General features: G+C 38.2%; 1 protein-coding gene across 1 annotated transcript in view; it reads right to left on the reverse strand.

The window, feature by feature from the left end:
* Window positions 1–549: 549 nt before the first annotated feature.
* CDK6 (cyclin dependent kinase 6) overlaps window positions 550–23,689 on the reverse strand; it is a 141,509-nt gene continuing 118,369 nt past the window's right edge. Inside the window, exons 6-8 of the mRNA XM_074835630.1 lie at window positions 17,678–17,728; window positions 13,683–13,818; window positions 550–11,827 (exon numbers count right to left, since the gene is read on the reverse strand). Coding sequence (XP_074691731.1) covers window positions 11,681–11,827; window positions 13,683–13,818; window positions 17,678–17,728 — 334 coding nt within the window. The 3' untranslated portion in view covers window positions 550–11,680. The remainder of the gene's footprint in view (window positions 11,828–13,682; window positions 13,819–17,677; window positions 17,729–23,689) is intronic.

The following is a 23,689-nucleotide window of genomic DNA, read 5'->3' on the forward strand; positions in this document are numbered from 1 at the left end:
ACAGCATCATGCTTTTCTCCATATATCCCAATGCTACTAAGTGCACTTTTGTATAAAAAAGTAATGAACAGAAATTTTGAGAGAAATAATGTTACTAGAGTTAAGATTTTTATCACACATTACCATTTATATAGTATTCTTGCTGATTTACTAAGCTTAAGTATCTTTATGTAGACCTGAGCTGCCCAACACTGAAATTTGTAGACTTACAAGGTCAAATTCTTGGTTTAATTTAACTGTAGTGAGTGGAGTTACAACAAGAGTAAATTGTGCTAAATGATTTAAAATACTTTGAAACCCCAATCCTATTTCATGCAATTGTCCATGCACAAACCCCCCCCCCCCCCCCCCCCCCAACTAAATATGCTGCCTTTATGCTTTTGTTTAGCCAACAATCTTACTTAAAGCCCAGACGGGCAACTTTATCACTGCAAAAACTTTCTCCAGTTACAAGATGCCACACAAACTTGGCCCCTGGCTTAAGCATCTGGAATCAACAGATACCTGCTGGACCTGCTACAAACAAAATAAAGCCAAAGGCAGCCTATGTAATGTTTTCTAATTTTAATTTTTCAGACAACATTTCCCCACTATGTGTAAAATTAGCTCTACAATAGCATTTCAGAGTAAGCTGCTTATTCCTTTACATATTAAACCAAAAAAAATACCCTAAAGCATAAAAATACTACATCTGAACACACATACTACTCTAGTTGCAAAACTCAATGTACAGTATGAAGCTTATTTATAATTTTTTTTGACTGATCTATCTTTCTGCCTCTCTGTGAAACTAGCATCACTTCAACAACCAAAGTATATACTAAATGCAAGTAAACAATAAAGCGGCAAGACTTGACACATTTTTTGGCAACTACCCTTTCACAGGACTAGTGTGTTTTCATAAGAAATATACTGAATTATAATAGCAATAATTTAGGTTATTGTCAAATATCTTGCAGATAAATGCATCCACATCTTCAATAAACACTGACCCCATTTACTGGTGTCTTGGTGCTGTTATTAACCATGTGTCCTCACAACTACAGTCAATTACTAAAGGAAAGCCGCCTTCTGCAAATACTTTTTGTGAGCGACTATACTCACATGAGCAACCCCTCACAGCTCTGTGGGACTGCTCAGGTAAGGTACAGTATTCATGTATTTGCATACTTGGGCCTTCAGACTGAAGAGTATCAAGCTAGTGAGGAATACAAATGCACACTGTTACACAGAAAGTAGAAGACGGACATACAGACAAAAGCAGCCTGTGATGCTTTCAGGAGTTATAATATAACATTTCTAAAGTATACAGTTCAACTTCTAAGACATAATTCTGAGGGTATAATTTTTCTTTAACTAGAGCATTCAAAGATATTATACTTTTAAAGCTCTTCAAAGTAATGCAACTAAATATTACATTAAAAATAAAACCCATATAAGATTCAATGGCAGATACAGACCACTTAAATGAATTGGAATTAAATGGACCATAAATACATTAATCTGAATACCTGAAAAGAATTTACAAAGAAATTGCAGACTGAAAGGAGAGAATAAATGGGTGCCTGTGGGCTTGGTTTCAGTGCCAAAATCACACAGCTTTGTGTAGAAAACAGATTCTATCAGAAAAATAAATAACATCTTCATATTTTCTCTATCTTAAGTATTTAAAAATGTGGTCTTTGCTTTAACAGAAGTGACTGCCTTGCCTGTGAAAGGTGTCTGGCTAAGAGTCCTTGAGACTCTTTCAGGCCTTCTTTCAATTGGAACCAGCTCTCATTCCTTACCAAAAAGCACCTCCATGACATAAACTTCTTTTGCCCACATTGCTGTGACTCTAAGCCGGTTGTAGGAGAGGAGTTCAGTCTCCAGGAAAAGAGATTTTGAACACTGCAGAGAATGACAGCAAGGTTATTTAACAGTGCTGAATGCAAGGAAGATGTCATGGATATTGAATTCTATTTGTTGGAATCTAAATAGAGACAAATGATTCACTTAATAGTGACCATCAGAGAGCGATCACCATTTTTAGACAGTACTGGCCTGCTCTGCTTTTAAGCTGGTAAACTAGAGTAATGCTTTTCTATACAAGTTATTAGGCACAATAGGAAGGAGAATGGTGGTGGTGGAGGTAAAAGAAAACAAATAAAAACAAAGCTGGAAAAACACTGGGTTGCTAGACATCTAGAGAGAAAAAGGAAAAGACGGGTCAATCTTTGCAGTCCCTTCAGCCTCTAATCTCATGACACTGCTCAGTCCTATCATGTTATGATAGGTAACTTCAGTTCAAAATGTGCATGGCAACCAATACTTTCATATGAGCACATCCCCACGGAACTTACATGAGCCACCTTGTAGAGCCTTGCATCCACAAACTTCTTGCTAGCATCCAATTTCTGATGTACCTGTTGTAGTTGCAACCTGTGGTTACAGCCACCTTTGCTAAAAGGGACTCCAAGACAAAGTCCCTGCAAGAAATCGTGATGGATTTTGGGTCTTGCTGAAAAAAGATTGAGAAGCACTTCTTATTTAACTACCACTCTGCAGACCCAGGCTATATTTTGAACCCAGTTTTTTTTTTTTTCTATCACTGATGAAGGGTGATTGTTTGAGATACATCATCATCCACTGGGAATAAAACACTATGTCTTTTCCCACAGCACGTCCAGAATTCAGAGTCATCCTTTTTGTGAAGTGAGAGAGGTTTCTTAGGGGAGTTCTTACAACACTGCTGCTTAAAATGCAAAAAAGTCAACTGTCATAGAAACAGTAAGCATACTGTCCCCTCTAGATCCTGGGAGGGCTTTTCCTCAGGAGGATATATTGGAGGTTAAGGTCTGTTTGTGCCTAGTAGTTGTGGCAGGGGTCTCTACTCAGAACTGCCATAGCAACAAGCAAAGGGATTGCCTACATGCACCCAAATTATCTTGACAACTGGGGACCTTCATGTAAGGAAGAACTGTTTCATAGTTTCTCTGCCTCTCCCTGGGGATAGTGATCTCGGAGAAGGGAAGGAGGGTAAGCAGTAGGAGGCTGGCATTGCTAGTCTTGTTCGTATCTGTTAAAAACTTCTGTATAGCAGAATCACCATTGGCTGCTCTTGTAAACACGTACATCACAGACAGTTGTCTGGGGATCTTCTATAGTTAGTAAATAATCTTTTGAATCAAAAATTGTTTTGACTGATCAAACACATTATGTTCAATCTAATGTATTCTTTACTTCAACCAAAGAGTGTGAAAGTAACACACACTTTGTCATATTCTACTGTAGTATTTCCCAGTTCATAATAAGACACAAGAAAAAGCTATAGTACAAATCACTGGCTGCCTGCAGACTGGGGGGCTGCAGAATTGCAAGGTCGTAATTTAGCTCACAGCTTCTTAAGTGGCCATGGAAGTATCAGGAGGGTCAGATACAAGTGACAGGTAACTAAGTGTCACTGCAGTGAGAGGAAACGGGGTGCTGAAATGTTGAGGAGTAGGCTCCCCAGGGTTTCTTTCACAGTTGTCACAGTAGAATGATCTGGGATAAGGAAAGGACAGCTTGAGTGGCCGGGTGATCTACCACTATATGTATTTTAAAAATGCCAGAGAACTACTGTGTAGAAATAGAGGTTTCCCCTCCCTGGAATGGTGAAATCTGTCTCTGTGCAAGCCTAGTTGCTCATGCTTCATGTAAGGACCAAAATTATCTGCTCTGTGCCAACACTTACCCAGCTACCCACACACATGGACTAAAGAAAACAAAATGCTACACAGGCCTTACATTCTGTATTTTTGAAGGTGGCATAACAATTGTTTACGGTAGCTCTCAGGTTGGCACAGCTCAAAAAGTTCCGTTCCGTCTGTACAACCTACAAAAAGACTTTTTTTTGCCATGGCAGATGATTCTGCAGTATTACTTACACTGGGTGTTGGACAGGCTGGCTCCTGTGAGATGGTGAACCACCTGGACTGATCCAGAAGAACTTGCATGCGGATAATCTTATCAAAATCCAAGTGCTCAAAAACATGCCATTTTAGATTGTCAAAGGATTTTCAATTTGCAGCAGGAGTCAGCTCGCAGTGTGCAGCAATAGTACATGATAATGGACACTGCTCATGGAGAATGTACATCTCTAATGCAGCAGAGTCACGAGCAGTGTCTGCAGCTGAACTACAGGCAGTTATCTGTGTGGCCAGCTTAATCTGCTCTCAAGCTGCCTCATAAGACTCTTTTTTTTTATATCTACACAGAAAAACCTCTAGCTTCTGCAAAATCTGATTTAAAAAATAGAGCTGTTGCTATGTTGAAAAACTGCACTGGAACTCATGACTTGAGTTGGCATAATAAGTATCTGGAACCAAAATCCTGTGTAAGAGTCTTGCTTTATCATCTTATGCTTATCAAAGTGAATGATAGGAGAAAACAAAATGTGGAAAAAAAGTCTTTGCCCTATGCTTATACGTAACTTTTCCACATACCCAAATTCACTTCCTGAAATTGTCCTGAACTCTCCTAATCTCTGCCCACTTTTCCTATCTTTGCAGCACTTCACAATTTTCCTTCCTTATCTAGCTACTCAAAATTGATCCTAACATTCAAGAACTGTTTTTTTTTCTTAAAAAAAAAGTCTGAGGATCTGCATAACATGACATATGTATGAAACATGGAATAAGAGGAAAGGCTGCATATTGTAGAATGTTAATTACAAACTCTTTAGGACTAATTGCATGAAGGAAGCTGGTAGCCTGTGAAAATTCCTTTTCCATTCAGTGTCAGAGACAATGCTCTTTGGCTGGGTTTAACATGAGCATGTCAATGGGAGCAAGTATCCATGTAAACACTAGAAAATGTGTTTATTTCTGGCATGTGGATGAGTTTAAGGTGCAGAAAGCTAAACACTGTGGATACAAATTTAGCTCGCTCAAAAATGGACAGCAAGCTTGAGAGCTTTACAGCATATCCATGTAGACATCACCAAAGTAAATCACAAGTTAAACATTACTGATTTTCCCTTCTCCTTTTGGTCAAATAGTATAGGTTGCTTTAGTACAAATGAACATTAAAATGGTAGTCAGAATAAGTTCATACTTGGATGCTTTTCTTTCCTAAAACCCTACCAACTTTGCAAGGTCAGTGAAAAAGTATCAGTTTCAATGCATATTTAATACACATGGTTTGTATTTACATTTTTCACAATATAAATATGTTCCTTTTCACTTATCCCAACAATATTTTCCCAATAGTTCCTTAAAATCTCCTCTTTAATCTTTACTATGTGTCAGTTGTTTGTTTTTTTTTTTGTTTTGTTTTGTTTTTTGTTTTTTTTTTTTAAAGAAGGCAGTATCTTTTGTCTGATCTTTTTTTGGAAACAGAAAATCTACTCTAGCACAATCACCCAGTATCAAAATATCCATAGCAGAATCTCTTCTTACTTTCTCTAGCCATGCAAAAGTCTCACTGACATTGGGCTGGATGATTCTAACACAGATAAAACATTTAATCCGAAGGAAAAAATGCCATATGGTTAGGGAGTTTTGGTTTATCTTAGCTGTTTCGCACAGTCTTTCAGTGAAAGCTGGAAATTTTGAATATTGCAGAAGCTCTCAAAGGACTTTATTTAAGTCAAAGCAAATGTTCCACTAACTTTGCTCACAGCAACCTTGGGCTTTTCTGCCCAGAAAGCAAAAGGCTCATCTAAACATGGTGCTGGCTAATTTCAGCTTCTACTGAACACATAAAGAACTGATGGTATCTACTTGGCCTTGCAGAATCATTTTTGAGAATGAGTTCTTATTTGATTCAGTTCTGATTGGGAGCCTATCACTGTCTGAACTAAAAACATACATAATTCTTCAGGAATATTTTTTAATGGAAAAATATATCAGTTTCAAAATTTTGAGTGTTACAGCTAAAAGATGGTTTCTGCAAGAACCTAATAAGACATTTTTTGTATTATCTGTGCACACTACTCCTAAGTGTTCTTTATGGTTCTTATATTGTTTATATATTGCATATTAGCATGCAATACTTGCTAAGCTTCAAACCAAAGGGAAGAAATAACACTTGGCAAAAGTATGTCAGTTTGTATGTCCACATCTTTCTTCTTTTAGTGGCCTAGTTAATTTAAATTGATAAGAAAGCTTCTTATTTTTTTACATAAATTACTGGGATTTGATGGTTACAGAGTCTGATCCAGAAACTAGAATTATATTACAGCCATTATCTAACTATTTGCAAAGCAAAGAGATAAAATAAATACCTCACAAGTAAAACTCCTGTTTGAGCTGTACAGCCTGTTAGACTGTTAAAATTGTAGTCATGTTTTTGCACACCTGAACAGTACTTGCACAAAAAAAATGGATATGAAAATGAAACTTGGAAGGTTAAATATATAAAATCCCATTTACTTTTCCAGAGATTGTTTCTGAATTTTTTCTTCATGGAAAGTAATCTGTATACTCCAATACTTACTAATCAAAAAGAAGTAAAAGTGATAGCTTATTAACAGTCAGTTACTGAAGATTCAGTATATAACATGTTATTATTCTCTGTGAAATTAAAAATATATTTCTTAAATTTTCCTACACAACTGCAGTTTGGAAAAATGTTTTTTCTAATACACTAATTTCAAGAAAATCATTTATACATTAAGAGAAGTGTGAAATCCTGTTAAGATCAAAAAAGAACTTGACATTTAGAAGCAGTTTTGTAGCAATAAAATAAATGTTAGATTCCTAAGCTTGTGATCAATTCAAGCTTCAAGCATAACACAACAAAATCACTCTAATAGCCTAGTATCTTCTAATTCACATTGTATATAAAAATCAGTCTGTTCCTGAAACTACTGTATAAGAAAAATAGTAGCAAAGTGGTTCTATAAAAGAGTTCTTAGAATAAACTTCCTCATTATTCAGCTGTGTCTTATACATGGAACATAATTAATTTATGTGGCATTTTAAACCAAACTCTGTGGTTTATGATTCATATACATATTTGACAACTGAGTCAGATAAGTGCTCTGATTTTGTTGGGTAAAAGACCAAAACAGCATGTTTTCTCTTTATTTTCCATAATAAAGTTGGCCTAATACCTAACAGCAGAGAGAATTATATGTATAATAAAACATGCTTCTCAAAGACAGCGAGTGAACCTGTGAAAAGTAGCACAGCACAGTATTTTCTTGTTATTCACCAGAACAACCATCGAGTATAAAAACCACGTAAGAGTTATGATGCTGGATACCATCCCCCATGCAGAAGATGCTCAAATGCTACAACTTACCGATTCCTTTAAGGTAAAAGGCTCTGTACACATAGCACCAAATTTCAATATTTTGCAAACATGACGTCCTTACTTTTTGGTGTGTTTTAGGACAGAAACAACAGAGAAAGGTACTCTAACATTTATCATTATGGACTAATAGGCTGAAAAAAACCTGGAGTGTGGGCACAGCCTACACAGAAATATGCACAAACCCTATTTTTAGAATTTTACTTGTCAAACAGAACGCAACATAGGTGTCTGCAAAACTAAGAGTAAGCAAGGAGGTGCACAAAGAGATTTTTTTTCAATCATTGGTTCTGGGCTGCTGGATTTTAGAAGCAACACTGGGTATTAGGGATGAAGGGGACACTCACACTGTGTAGCTCTTGAAAATTTGGAAGAATCTTGTTGGAAATAGCACCTGTGAGTGTCACTGAAACCTGTTTCCATAAGGGAGCTGAAGGAAAAGAACCGGAGAGCTAGTGAGCATGAAGACAGGGTGAAGAGAGAAAAGGGCTGCTTCAGATGTATTGATTGCTATGGTTCAGCAATTAGCACTTCACTAGCTGGCTTTGGTGATTTTTTTCCTTGGCTATTGGGTCTATTTTTCCTGCAGAACTAGGTAGTAGTGATTTTAAAAAAGGTTGGTGGGAGATAGAAATTGCTCCTTTCATTACTTAGAACACCCTGTTCTCTGCTGAGAAGAGCACAGTGCTTGGTTGTGGGTGCTCTAGGAGCTAAACATCTATACTTATTTTCAATATGTTTTTTGCTCTTCAACGGTTTTTAGCTGCTGTTGAACTGCTCCTATAGAACACGTATAGGCACAGTTATTTCTAAGAGGAATTGCACTCTGAATTCTTATTTAAAGGGTGTATGAAGAGTTTGCATCACAGTCTAGAACATCCGTGTCAAGGAGCACTTTCTTTTTCACATACACAATTCCTACATCCTACACATATGGCAGTAATGAGTAAACGTACTCAAATACTAGAGCTATACCAGTAAAATAAAAAGAGCAAGGGCATGGTCTTGAGCACAGTCCCACAGTTGTCTGTACTGTCTAATTATGAGCATGATTCCTGGCATGATTTTAGCCAGTGCCAGCACTCTGCCCAGCCAGAGAACAGGCTTCCTCAGTTTAAAGTGTAAGTGAAGCCCCACGGTTTGGCCGGGAAGACTGGAATAAGAGTAAGCCTATGGCATGTCAAATGGAATTTCTTCCTAAAGAGATTTTGAAAAGGAGGTCATTTGAAAAGCCACTGGTCCTTTGAATCTAGGCCCCTGCTACCACAAGGACCCCATTAGATAAACCTTTTCCCTAACCCTGCCAAGACAGAACTTAGATTTCTCTTTTTGTTCCTGCCATTCCCACTGGAAGGATGTTCCAGAACACGACCATTAATGCAACCCTTCTCAAGCTGTTCTCCTGAATAACTCCATTCATAACCTGATCCTATATTAGACAACATACAGCATGATGTTGCAGAAGCTCTGCTTCTGATTCCATAAGCCAGCCCCCGCTTTTCTCTGCTGCTCTCTGAGCTCTTCTTTTGATACTACTGATTGGGAAATACTGCTCCAGTGGTTAACTTCCTTGTGATTTCCATATTCTCATTAGTTTTTGAGCCAATACTAACCTTTGGCTTAAAGTGTTCTCTTCCCTCCTTTTTGTTTTACCTTAGTAATGGACTTACATTCAGCAATCCTATTCTCTTCTACCCTTTGCTTCGCTAAGCTTAATACAAGAAGCTCTTCTAACATGGAACAGATGCGCATCTCAATCTGAGAGTTTTGAGCCTAATTTGAAAATACCCTCTCATCCCCTGCATTTTCACCCTGTTAGTTGTTGGAGAGCTCTGGGAGCTTTCCCTGACAGCTGCTGGAAAGCCACACCAGCTGAATGCCCTGATAAAAGTATGTATGCTGGCTCGGCACTAGGTAAAATGTGGAATGTTTTTAAAAGTGCTAAACTGCGTAGAAAACTTTTCTATTTGTTACTGTTGCAAGATTCTCCTGAATTTGTGCTGTTTGTTGTTCTAATTAGTGTTTAAAAATGATTAGCAAAAAATTTCATTCAGGCATATCCTTTTCTATGAATGTTAAAACCTATTCACACTCGGGTCCATTGCCCCAGAGAGGAATAGGGCTGGGACAACACCAGTGCAGTGGGTTCACAATTTCCCCTTGGATGTAGGAACAGAGAGAAAGACAAAGGCAAGGCCAAGATTAGAGGGTTAGCTGCCATGACCGCTCCCTGGCCTTCAGCTTGCCGCTCACAGAGCTTCCAAAATGCTTGTGTTATGCATCTGTAGTATCTCTGTGGGCAGACGCCTTGTGCATGCTCTTGCCAGGCCTAATTTGCAACTTGCCTGTTCGTGCTGGTAGGTTTTGCATAGGCATCATTCTGGGCATGAAGAAAAGCACATGCCACTGCATGCATGCATGCAAGTGATCTTTTTAAAATCTGGCTTATTTAAAACAGACCTAATTTAATCATACATTGCATATTTACGTGTCTAACAGTAACAAAAAACTTTATCCAAGAGACAGCTAAGATCCACTCACTATCCTAGCAATGTCCCAGACGGTGCAGATGTCCCAGACAGTGCAGATACCTGAAACAGAGCTACCAGTGAAGTTCGCCACAACAGCCAGTCTACCACAGGTCTGAAAACCTGCCAGGAAGATGGCTACAAGTTCCCGTGCCACAGCTGGGAAAATTACATTGCTCAACTCACTGCTAAGGACCTGCTTCTGCCAAGCATGCTGTGAATGAGGATATAATGCTGGCTCACTAACTAGTCAAGATGAAATAGAGATGAGGAAGAGAGAAGCCTAAGGGACTATTGCAGGAGTAAGCAAAGCTAGCTGCCTCACTTATCATCAGTTATACTGCAATAGTGTATATTTATGGTTTTATGGTAAGGGCTAACTTGTTGGACCAATATTTTCCCCCAAGTCATATCCAGGTAAATGCACTAAAGTCATGCTAGGGAACAGCTTTTATGGATTTAAAATATTTCTTTTTTCCCAGTACAGTATTAAAAAAATAAAAGCTTCTTTTTAAAATACTGAAAATATATTTTAGTTAAGGTAAAAATACTAAATATAAAAATTTAATGTAATATTTAAAATAACTGTGCTATAAAGGCATGTGAATTGCTTAGTTATTTTGACATTCAATAATGGCACATTAACTCTAGTGGAGAAGCATGTGCCAGTATACCCACATGGTGGTTTAGGAGAGAAGCTCATGCATTTCTGCATAGAAAACAAGTCTGTTTAATAAATGACATCTGAGGGACTTTGAGACAGTAATTTTCATGCACTTGTGATGCATGGGGGGTGTTGTAGGTAAGGCAGCGCAGTATACAGCACACAATTTAGCACAAATATATATCTGTGCTTATTACAGCTATTGAATTCTCTGCTTCTGACCTGGAAATATCTTTTCTATTTTTCTTTTTGACTGATAATCAGAACACGTTGAAGACAAAAATCGGTATTGATTTTCATTGGCTCTGCTCATGTCTTTGAGCTGCATATTAGAAAATTTGGAATGAGATAAAGAAAATGTGCTTGCAGCTGTTTCCAGTGGGGAATGATGGGTTAGATGATGGTCTAGACTGTGCCTGGATTTGAACACAAACTGACCATTTGGAAACCGAAAGTCTTTAAAAACAGGGCTCTAGAAGTTTTTTAAAACCCTTGTTTTTTTGCAACATGCACACAAATGTAGCTAGATAAGAACTTTGTGTATGAAAAAAACTAAAAGTTGAGACATTTATTATGATCACCATTATAACTATTATTTTTATAGAGCAGTGAAATGATAAAATAATCCATCCAAGTTTTCAAGTGGGGAAGCACCTGCACATATGCTATGAATGAACAGTAGCTGGATGTATTAATGCATGGATCAGTTAACTGCAGGTTGCAGAGATCTGATATTTCAATGCCATTCTTTAAATATCACTGTAAGAGATCACATAATAATAATAATAATAAAAAAAGTACCAAATCATGCTTCAGCAGCTAGAGAGAAAGATTGCATCATGTTCTGGCAGAGACTCGATCATCCTACTCCACACTGGCAGCATTCAATATTAAAAGGATAAAATGGCAGCAAAACCAGTCAGCAGCTTCTCTTCGTCTGGAGTTTTCCCAGGTAGATGATAAACAAAACAAAACCAAAACAAACATAAAGCTGCAATGGGAGCAGATCAAAGCCCTGGCCCTTGCGTTGCTCTGATGAAAGTAAACTAGATTGATTTCCTTGGAAAAACGCATCGCAATCCCAAAAGAAAAGATAAGTGCATAAAACCTCCAAATAATGATCTTCACTAGAACAGCTATGTGGTTTGTACGGAACAGTGGCCTTGTCAGCTACACGTCTTGTTCATTTATGGTTCATCTTCAGTCAGTATTATGATGCATTCACCTGACTGGAGGTTTGGCTGGATGACATGTGAGAGTCCAGATTCTCCTTGCACTTCTCCAGATCATGGAAATATGGGTGAGAGAGGGCAACATAGGCAGATATTCTCTTGGCTGGATTGAACGCTAAGCATTTCTGTAAGAAACGAAAGTTGGCTTTAACTAAAGTGTACAGTTAACAGTGCTAACATTGCATACATACATTAATGCATGCCACCTTCAATTTACGATCAGTATGAGACACAACAGGGTCTCAGTAGGTGCTGCATGATATGATGACCATCCCTATTAAAACAAACAGTGGGGTCATAGTATATGAATATGGCATCCCCAAAGCTAATAGAAAATAACAAGTTAGAAAACTCAAGTATTCATAGTTTAGGTAATCCCAGAATTCAGGTTTTCTTGAATTCACATGCACAGGACATATGTCTCAGAAGACTGCAGGGAGCAACTATTCATGAACAAGTTCTGAATCCCCTCAGCATTCAATGCACTATTCTTTTGTGGCTATACAAACATGGGATGGCATCATAAGGTATATGTTCATTCCTAGGCTCAGCATTTCTGTAGGTGTTGGGTCTTTGACTTTATAGCCTTTGTATACTAATATTTTGTGCTCAGTTTCTCCCTCTTCTTCCTAGTTGTACTTTGCTTGCCTTCTTTCCAGACCCTTATCCCAGCGTTTGTCCAGCCAGCACTGAAATGTCTCCCATAGCCTTGCATTTTATACCTTCTTCTTCTCTTTTCCTTCATTCACCTCCAAATAGTATTCTTTCTACCATCCTTATCTAACCACTTCCCCCTTCTGCTTTCTTTTCTTGTATCATAATTTCTATCATTTAACATCTGAAATTCAATTCAGTCACTTCCAGTCCCACTCTCCCCTTTCATCCGTGGCTCCCAGTTCTCATCTCTTTGCCTAACAGGAACAGCTTCCCTTCCCACCTCACCTTCTAGGCATAGATATTTGTATTCTTCCTTTCTCCCATCATGCCTCACACTCACTAAGCTCTCTGCCATATTTTATTCCTTGTTGTTCTCAGAATCTAATTCTTGTTCCACGTCTAGCTTTCATTTCCAGGCTGCCTGTGAGCACAGCAGATGTGTTTTTCTCCTCTGTCATTTCAAGTGTCCAGATGTAGTCCAGCTTACTGTAGCTGGGAGCTGCGGTGATAAGTGCAGTGGAGGACGATCTGCTGTTCTGTAGAGATAATGTTGGCCAGAGATAGCAGTTCCTGAAGGGATGCAGCAAGTCTTTCAAGAGTTGCACTGAGCCCACTCTACTGAGGCCATGTGAACAAAGATCTTTTAAATGCTTCCAGAGAATAAGTTTAGCTAGTTTTCAACAAGCATGGCAAAAAGCAAACTAAGGTGAGGCCATTCCCTATATTCCATTCCAAGACTGAACTTCAGGGCTGGGGTTTATAACATATCTATAAAAATGATGGAAATAACATAATTGAATTCAGTGTTACCAGTTGTACCAGCACAGTTTGTTTGCTTCCGTTCAGTCTTGCCATTTGTAAGAGGCAACAATCAGTGAATTCCAAATCTCAAATTTTCAGCATTCAGTAGAAGTCATGTAGATGTAATCTGCCTCTACAGCCTATTTTCTGCTTTATGCTGGGTCCACTATACCATGAAAAATGGTAGATCAGTTTTTGTACTCATGTCAGGCTTATACTTTAAGAATGGCTGAATCAGGGGCACAACAGTGGACAGTAATGAGGATCTAAGTGTAAAGTCTAAGATAGGTCAGATGGGTACTGACAGTTTCCTAGTCTCTAACTGTTCTGAGCTCTGACACCTCTAGGGCCAAAGGTGGTGTCTTTGTGCTGATGTTTCACAGATTTACATGAATTTGTCTACCTAATTTTGAGCTTTTCTTTAATAACTATTAAATGGAAACATAAATGTTTCTCGGCATGTTGCATGCACAGTGGGAACTATCAGTCATGTGGCTTGGAAAACAGCAAATAGAAACTCACAAGAAGCAAGTCTTTGCCTGGTTCATCAATATCTGGTACAAATTTTTCAACAGGTTGTGCAGGTCTGGAAGTGAAAGCATTTCTTGGAAGGGCAACATCATTAGGCCAGTCCTCTTCTTCTGGGAGTCCAATTACACTGTGAAAGGAAAACGTAACATTAGGTCTGAACATTTATGCAGTCTCCCGTTTATATTGATTATATTGAGTGGCAGTTATAAGTCTTTTTGTTTAAATGAGATCAATTGTACAGTAGTGCACTGATCTCTGTGAATAGAGGCTGATGAGTGTAGGTCCTCAGTATGCTTGGTAGAAATCATTCTGTGGCCAGCACAATTTTCTGGCCTAGGTCTCAATTTTCTGAGTCTTTTTGTTGAAAAAGGGCTGAGTGCTTTGGAAGAAAGTTGCTCCACTCTTGACTGGATGGTGCAACATATGTCACTCCAGGATGATTAAAAGCAGTAAGTTTCAAAGGGGAATTGCATGCAAGGATCTTTATTCACAAGAATAGGGACTGTGGGTCAAGATGAGGGTAAGGCAATAAAAGGGATGTTTCATAATGCTTCAAAGCTATGTGCAGTAATTGTTGCCCAAATTTAAACAATTTATTTGCTTCACAATACAGGTTTTAAAGTCTCAATTCAGAAGTGGCATAGGACTTGAGTGTCTTTGTGTTTTTACTTTCAATTGTATTTTAGTTTCTCTTTACTCTTTAACAGAATATTTAAATTTCTTTATATAATCTATTTCTTTATTCTTTAAATTCTAGAAGATATTTATATTTATTAAATAATCATGCTAAGGTTTAAAACCCAAATAAATGAAATGGTAGGTAAATCTCCAATGATGGATCATGTCTCATACATTTTGTGTTTTAGTCTGATGCTAGTATTTGTGGGGTTGAAATGCCAGTTTCTGATGGAAATTCTGGAAAGGACCATACATTACTTGTCAGGTTTCAGGGAAAAGCAATTTTTACAGCTTGTAACATAGAGATTTTTAATGGAAACGCTGACAGGGTGAGACAAGAAAGAACATGAAAAAACGTCACTGAGTACTTGGGTCTGCACTAAGCCCAATGCCACTAGGGAGCAGCATTGACCTTTCTTCTTACTGAGGCTGGTTGTAAGACTGGGTGAGGCCATGGGCCAAACACTTTGATGTAAACCATAGGTTATCATAGTGAACTCAGTGAAATTATTCCACATCTACCTACATGGATTTCAGACTGTAATCTGGCTCACCTAAAATACCTCAGAAAATGAAGATGTCCTCAAAACAACAGCATGGCTACAAGAGCAAAGCAATTAAAATATCAGGACAATTTAATTTTACTACATATCTGAAGATATCACAACTCTTGGAAAATGCTAAGTTAATTCTGTATGAAAAATTGAATTTTACTTTTATCACCACACATATGGTGGAGGTATGGGGCAACTACCTTGGCCATGGTGATTAAAGCCATGTGATTAGCTGTCTGAGGATCTGGACCCATACTAAATATAATAAAAATAGCACTGTGGGAAGATAGGGGAGTTAAACATTTTAAATAACAATGAAGTTTAACCTGCCATTCAAATGTGTTTGGTTAGTCCCAGTTTTTTTAATGCTTGCATGAGAGAGCATGAACAGGGCAGAATAAGCACAGGCAGAGGCAAAGCTAACAAAAAGAAACAAGGAGGCACCCTGTCAGACAGGTAGGGTGGACAAGACCAAGAGTGGAAAGGACAGACTTTTTTAGTTACACACTCATGTAGTACTCAAAACGCTTAATAATGAATGTCTGAGTAGATGCCCTCACTCCATTCTGGTAGCACTACCATTTCAGTGACTAAGTTTGGGAGTATCTCAGTTGAGTTTCACCTCCTGCCAAAGGTTCAGGCCTGTTCTTGAGAAATGCTGAGTACTTTCCACTCCCATTGATCACAAAGGGAGACAAGTCTGCTCAAACCATTGCAACGTTTAGCCTGAAATCTACAAGAATATCCCACACATTGATGGTGTCCTGGAAAAGCAGGAAATATGTTTTGGGCCACCTCTGAGGGATTTACCCTCAAACACGGTGGAATTTTACCTGACGCAAATCAGAACGCACATGTAAAGCAAAGGTAGACCACAGCCCCATTATCTGAAAGAATGCATCAGTCCAGATTGCATGAAAATCCCCAAACTATTTTCTGTCCAAATTAGTCTACAGAATGAGTCACTACTGTAAAAAGAAACAGTCCTCCTACAAGAGGAGCTATGCCTGACTGTAGGGGGTTCTCCAGCTGTGAAAACACAAAATAAACACTATTTAGTATAACCCCCCCAGAACCCAAGAAAGAAACTTTTGAACTATTTAAGGAGAACTGCACAGAAGAAGCAAAACTAAACTTTACGTAGATACGTAATAAGGAATTTCTTCTAAAATTAGCACAGCATTTTCTCTTCTTGATGAATTCTTTTCTGCACAGGTAATCTCAGCCCCTAGGGATGCAAAGATCCCCGTTGGAGGCTGCCACTAGCAGCTATGCATTTAATCCTAGCCCAGTTAATTCTGATTTTTTCCCCTTAAATGTCATAAATGAATCAAAATCTTTAAAAAAATCACAGCTGTCTTTTTAAATTATAAAACATGTTGTATGTATCAAAACTGTCTTCATTTAATAAAGCAGAATATTGTAGGACTAAAGGAGTAGCTTTGGCAGAAGAAGAAAAAGTAAACTTTAAGGACTGATTTTTCTGGATTGGGCAGGAAGAGCTATTCAGCGCATGACAAATTAACCACGCAAGTGAGTCACATACACTGGTATGGTATGCAGGAAAGGGAAGTCAACTGTGTGAAATCAAGACCTGCAATTTAGGAACCTCGTATTAAATAATGAAAATACTTAGAAACAGATCTGTTATGATTTGAGAACTGGAAAAATGAAAATGGTTAAACAGAGAAATTAATTATTTGTTCTGTTTAAGTTCTTCTCCTTAGAAATTTTACTATCTTCTCTTTGGAAAATATTCAAGAAAATAGTATTTCAGCCTTCCCCCCCCACCATGCTATTTGTTTCTTATTTTGTCTAGTTCCCTGGATCCCTGCATCCCCTCCATATGAAAAGGGAAGACAGAAGTGCAAAGGCAAAGTGCAGAGCATTCATTCTCTGGAGTGGGACCAGCCCCATGCAGCTTTGATTTCCTAACTACATGATACCTTTATCAGATCTTAAATTTACATGGTTCTTATGAATTCAGAAACATTCCTTGCTCTGAAGAGCTTTCACAAGAAAAAATTATATAATCCTACTTAATTATCATATGGTAATATCAATAACTTGATTTTTTGTTTTTTAACTAAGAACATATTTTGGAAGAGAATTATTCTACCTCAGAGAGTTTAGAGCCTTCCCACCTTCTCAATGTATTTGATATATCTGAAGAAGAAAACCACAAACTTCTAAAAGCATATTAGTTCATCTCCAACAAAGCACATGTTAAAATGCTGATACTCCTTCTGTTCTGTTACCTTCCTGACCAAAATACAGACTGTTAAACATTTTAACAGGCTACACAGTACATTTTAAAAGCTAAAATATTTTCTTCAGCACAGAGTAACAATTTTAAAGTATTCTAATGTTGTTTTCTGAAATACACAAAGAAATTACTTAAAAATAAAACCTCTGCATTTGTTTACATGAAGAGAATCTCTTGGATCTGTTTAGAAATATGCATAAATAGTACATGCACAATATGTTTAAGAGATTTAAAAAGCCCGAAACAGAAGTCTCTCATAACTTCCTGATGATGGCTGTTAGTTCTGCAGAACTATATTCCATGTTGCTTCCTCCTCCCACTCTGACACAGAATACACGGAAATATCATGTTGCATACGGTAGCAATAGGAAATATGTTCTAGGAATACTTTGTTCTAGTCACATTATTGCATAAAAACATGGCAAAGAAACCTCACAGTGTTTCAGTGTTAAACAGATATTGACATAAAGCAACTAGTTATTACTTACTCAAAGATTTTTCCTAGCTGATCAACATCTGAATTTCCACGGAAGAGTGGTCTGAAAGAATAAAGAAATATTTTTAGCACGTGACTTGCTTTAATTAATGCGAATTTATATTTGTCATTGACAGCTGCCAACGTAGGGTGAAAACGTGGGGGTTTTTTTGAGACCTCACTTCTTCTGCCTCCATGTTTTATCCAGTCTGTGAGTGTACCTTTCAAGTTTCTACTAAAACTGATTAAAAAGGAGATAGATAAGACATATTTTTAAATACGCTACTTTTGAAAATTTAATTGCATCCTTTAACATCAATGAAATAACTTCCTCTCAACTAATACTATCCTATGAATTATATCATTAACCAATTAAGTTTTCACTATAAAGAACATACTTAAATAGCTGTTTAGAGAGACAAAACCAGAGTGAATGTCATGCAATTCATTAAAATATCACAAAATAAAAGATTAATTTTTATGGATATAAATTCAAAAGTAAATTTCTTGTATATTGTATATTGGAAACGTGCTCCTAGGTTTAAGTGGTCAAATAAATGACAATGGATTTATGAAGGTCTGTAAAGAATGGGGTGTGAAACGGTACAGAATTTACCTTGAAGGAGAGGAATACTTCTGCTGCATAAATAAAGATATGTTCAGGAAAGAAACAAATTAATATGCTGAATCTCCAAAGGGTTTCAGAAAAAACAGTGACTAAAAATACTTTCAGAGAGTGGTGGTACACACCTTTTCCTTCCAAAGTGCAATTTGAAATATTTCCACTCATCATTTATAAAATACTATCCACCCATAGTGCTTAAGTAAAATATGAAATTCAGATTTGTATTACTATATGGCTGTATTGCCATCTTTGTGTTGAATTAGTAAGGTGTGATCAACAGTGCAATTTTCTGTTTAAAGTCCCAAGACATTCCAACAGATTACTGACAGATGATTAAGGATCCAACCAAGAATGAGGGCATCTGTGAAGATCAGGCCCCAGATGTTGCGTACCATTTTAGTTCAACAAGTGATAGATTACTTCAAGAAATGTAATTCAGACACACTGCAAACGGGGTCAACTGATAGCCAGGCTGTCCCTCTCTTCTGGAGCACAGCTCTTGGAGTACAGGGCATGCTGTAAGCTTACAGTTATGGTTTCCAAAACTGTTCAACTAAGACCTGGTGACTTGACAAACCGTGCATATTCTCATGTTTTCACTGTCAGCCTTTGGTTATGGAGAAATGTCAGTTCTCATGCCTCTCTCTGCATACTCCTTTTCTTCTGCCTGATACAGAACAGCAGTGATAGCCAAAGACATCATTTCACTGTTGCTCTTCATAGGAGAAGACCTCTCCCATCTATACTGGGAGAACAAAGAGTACTCAGCTATATTCCTTCCCCTCCCATTGCCCATATGCAGAAGCAGGTGGAGGATCTGGATCTCCTTTTGCTAACCATGAGTTAATTCTGAAAAATGGTGCTTTACAACTTGACATTCTCACATAGACAATAGAGTTCCATGTCACTGCCTATCTTGAGAGTCCACACCAAATACAGTAAGTAGATCCAAAGCACTGTGACATTTCTCAGTTAGACATAATAATCTCTGCAGAAATCTGTGCCACCAAGAAAAAGAGCAGAGCAATAACTGGAAGAGATGCTGACCATCTTTGATGAACTAAACATGCATTTTGTCTCCTTCATGTTTGCTGCCATTCAGGTCATGTCATACCAACTTACACTGCTAACTGCTTTGACAGGGACATTGTGAGAACAACTTCATCAAGTCCAATTTGAAACTATACGACATCAGACTGAAACTGATGGGGTAAAATGCAGTAGCCTGTTACTTGTCCATAAAGGGCTTTATTTATTTTGATTCTGAATAAATCATAAATAATGGTATGTGCTGCTTCCCAGATATACATGATATTTACTAATTGCAACCTCTTTGACAAGACCATTTCAACTCATACACAGAGGTTTCTGTATTTTTTTAAGCTTTAAGGTATCCAGCAATTCTGATTTCTACAAAAAACCCAAAGCTTAACTTCACTCAGACAGGAGCATTTACTTCTGCTGTAAGCTCTGAGCCTCATTTTCAAAATGGTCAGTAGGCTACAATCCTAGTATTGTTTGTGGCAGCAGACACACTGCCTATCTTCCAAAGTCAGACAATATGACAACCTTAGACATTGTTTTGAATGACTGCTTAAAATCATTAACATACAGTTACTCTGAGTATTTAATTCTGGCTCCAGCATTAGAATATCGGGGGCCTTTAAATGAACAAAATCTACACAATCAAATAATCCTATCCATGCAAATGGAAAGCTGATTTAATGTTTTAAAATGTACGCTGAACCTTGCGTTAATGCGAAAGCTTGGCGAAGTCAGCCTTGTTCACAAATCACCTTAGGCAGTGTCATGCCAAAACAAGTATGATTCTTGGGATTTTTAAGGGAGGTTTTTCCCATCGTTGCTGCTGTCTCAGATTCACTAAGGGCTGAAGCAAGAATTTAAATTCTTTTGAATATATAATTACACAACACAAGGTGACCTTCCAACATACTTTGATATTTCATCATAATGAAGTGTTATTAATTCATCTTTCAGCCTCCTATCCATCCCACCATCATGACTACAGCAGAATGCCAACTCCAGGCTAGGCACCACTAATGTAATGAAATTTGCCTCACGAATTTTGGCTGGAGGTTGGATTGGAATATTGGATGGATGATTGGGGAAGTAGATCCACTTAATCAGCAGTCGTATGAAGATCTCGTCTCACTTTTTGGCACTAGTTACTCTTTAGTAATGGCTTGCCAACACGGCAAGTCCAGTACACATAAAAACTTTCACCTCAAATTGATTGTTTTTTTAATTCTATTCTTAAAGGTGGACATCAGTTCTCCCAGTACCACTGAACTGGGAGCATACACAGCAGCCATAGAAATGTAAAATTTCACCTTTGTTCTTGGTATTTTTCACTTAATTCACTCACCCACTCACTCCCTGAGGTTTATTTATACAAGCTCAATCCAGAAGTCCTTACTTGGGGATATGTTCTCCTCTCTGTGATGATAATCTGTGTAAGACTGGTTAAACTCTGAGAGTCTGATTTTGTAGAATTCCTTCTTTTTCCCTCGGGAAAGGCATGGAGCTGGGTTTGTCTCCTGTGATGTGAGTCAGTTCTCTGACTTCAAAGAACTCCTAAAATCTGTGTGTACGTGTGTCTCAGGAAAGTGGGATATTCCAATGGAGGTAGGGGCTATCCATGGGGATACAGTTGCCTTTGGTGTGGTTCCTTGATCCTTTCAACCCTCCCTGACTTTGCTTGCTACAAAATTCATGCTCTGAGGGCTCCAACACCAATGCTACTACAAAACACACACTTGAGTAGAGAAGAAGATGGGATGAAAAGACTTACAGTGCACTTAAGACATTTTATTTCCCTATTTGTTCAAGTCTCATGTTACTGTGTCCCCATAATTTCCTATTTTTGTTGGTTGTTGCTTCTTTGATTTTTTAGGGAGAGGGGAAGAGGGAAATATTACAGGGAATTGGCAGGTGTCAGTCTTGTTTGATCACTCCTTCTCCAGGCCTTGGAGCTAGACTATTATCCACTGCCTCTGAAATGGTGCCCACTGAATGGAGGAAAACTCCCTTCATGTCTAATGTAGGACCAAAATGCCCTTAGCCTACAGATATGAAGATGAGTTGGAGGCACCATATTACTACACTCATGCTAAAACTCTTACTGAGTCAATAAGCATGTACCTTAGTTCCTGAGGTACAAAATGTGCAGCTGCACAATTAAATGGATATTAGCTATGAGTCTGTATTGTGACTATTTTCGCAGGATAAATCTATCTACCTTTTTATATGGCAGTCTGACACAAAGATGCATATAAATCCTGGGCTGTGTGAGGAACAGCGTTGCCAGCAGGTCCAAGGAGGTGATCCTTACCCAACTCAGCACTGGTGAGACCATACCTGGAGTACTGAGTCCGATTCAGAGTTCCCCAGTACAAGAGAGACATGGTCATACTGGTGAGATGCCACCAAAGGGCCATGAAGTTGATTAAGGGACTGGAGCATCTGACATATGAGGAAAGGCTGAGGGAGCTGGGACTGTTTAGTCTACAGAAGAGAAAGCTCAGGGGGCAATCTTCTTAACATATATATAAATACTTTAAGGGAGGGTGCAAAGAAGATGTAGCCAGGCCCTTTTCAGTGTCACTCAGTGACAAGACAACAGGCAATGGGCACAAATGGAAGCACAGGTGGCTCCCTCTGAACATCACAAAATACTTCTTTAATGTGAGGGTGACCAAGCACTGGCACTCCACAAAGAGATTGTGGAGCCTCCCACCTTGGAAATACTCAAAAGTCATCTGGACATGGCCCTGGGCAACCAGTTCTAGGTGTCCCTGCTTGAGCAGGGGGGTTGGACCAGATGACCTCCGTAGCTGCCTTCCAACCTCAACCATTCTGTGATTCTGTGATAATACAGAAATAAAATTATAGATCATGACATAAGGTTACAATGTAAAACCTCACAAATCCTGAAGAAGTTACCATCTGTTTATAGTTTAGAAGGACTTGCACCACTAATCTGGCTGAAAGGCTCTCATGTTTATATTAGCTGAACAAATTAGATTTCACCACTCACCAACTTTAGGCTCTCTGCTCTTGACTGAAGGAATATACTCAGCTCATGTTGGTGCTTCATGCTGAGTTTCACCTTCACTGAATATTCTATGTATCTGAACTGGATATCAGTGTCTGAAAGGTTGAGTACTTTATTTTATAGACACTGTGTTTCATGTCTGTGTTACTCAGTAAAAACTGAGATATAAACACTTCCTAATCAAGTCTCTATGAAAAAATTTTTACTGGTGCAACTCCACAGACATGCCAAAGAAATTCTAAAAGTATTGTATGCAATGACAATGCAATGACACCCAAGAGATAAATGAGGTTTAACTGTAAACTGGCCACATTACTTCTAGACTTTACTTTCAGCAAGCAAAGAGGGTCTGTAACTTTTCATAAGAAAAGTTAGAATTTTCATACAGATTAAAATGAAGGGTATTGATAAACACTGCTCTAGTCTACACTGCAGTGCAGACACAAGTTAAAAAATAGTCTAATAAAACCACATGCATTGAGGCACAGGACAAGATTTCTGCAGGTTTCTTGATAGTGGCTGATATTTCGAACCAGTTAGTGACATTCTGATTTGAAACTATCTTTCAGTTTCTGACATTGAGTTATAAAACTACAGGTAAAATGGATACATGGAAGAAAGGTCAGGTGAAGAAAAACAGTATTGAAGCGGGAAAAAAGGTCAAGAAATTATCTAAGCGAAACATATTACGGATCTCTCATGACAATTTTAGAGTTGGCAGTACCTCCAAGGCTAGACAAGTCTTGTACCTTTCCAGATATGTAAGAAATAACTTCCAAAATAACTATCTGGATTCTTTCTGCTAGACCATTTGCTCTGTGTGCTGACAACAGCAGTTGGGAATCCCATTCCCTCCCTTGTTATCACAGAAAACCAAGAAGGATAATCTCTTGATTACTGACTTGAATATATACAATATTCTCAGAGAAAAGTCTGTTTATTGGCAATCCACATCTACTCAGTGAAGTCATACAAGAACTCCCTAAAATGAAAAGAGCATCATGGGTGGAAAAGGTACAACTTGCTTTTTGGGCAAGTAGGGCTTAGTCTGGTTGAAGAGATGGCAAGGAGAAGTGTTGGGAAGAAGAGCAGTGATTTCAGAACAGGTAGCTGCTGCTTGGAAGGCAACAGACAAGATGGGGGAGGTGTTGAAAGAAAAAGTCTATGATAATTTGTCATAGTGGAGAGAAAAACATAAAGGGAAAGAATATAGCAGCAGTTCATGGAAGTGGTACAAGGAATTTTAGAAGCTTGTAACGTTGTAGTAGTTAAGTCTAGGAGTTTGTATGTCTGTGTGTGTAAGAGCAACAAGGTGATGGTGAAGA

Source organism: Strix aluco, chromosome 1 (assembly GCF_031877795.1).
Source record: "Strix aluco isolate bStrAlu1 chromosome 1, bStrAlu1.hap1, whole genome shotgun sequence".
Lineage (NCBI taxonomy): Eukaryota > Metazoa > Chordata > Aves > Strigiformes > Strigidae > Strix > Strix aluco.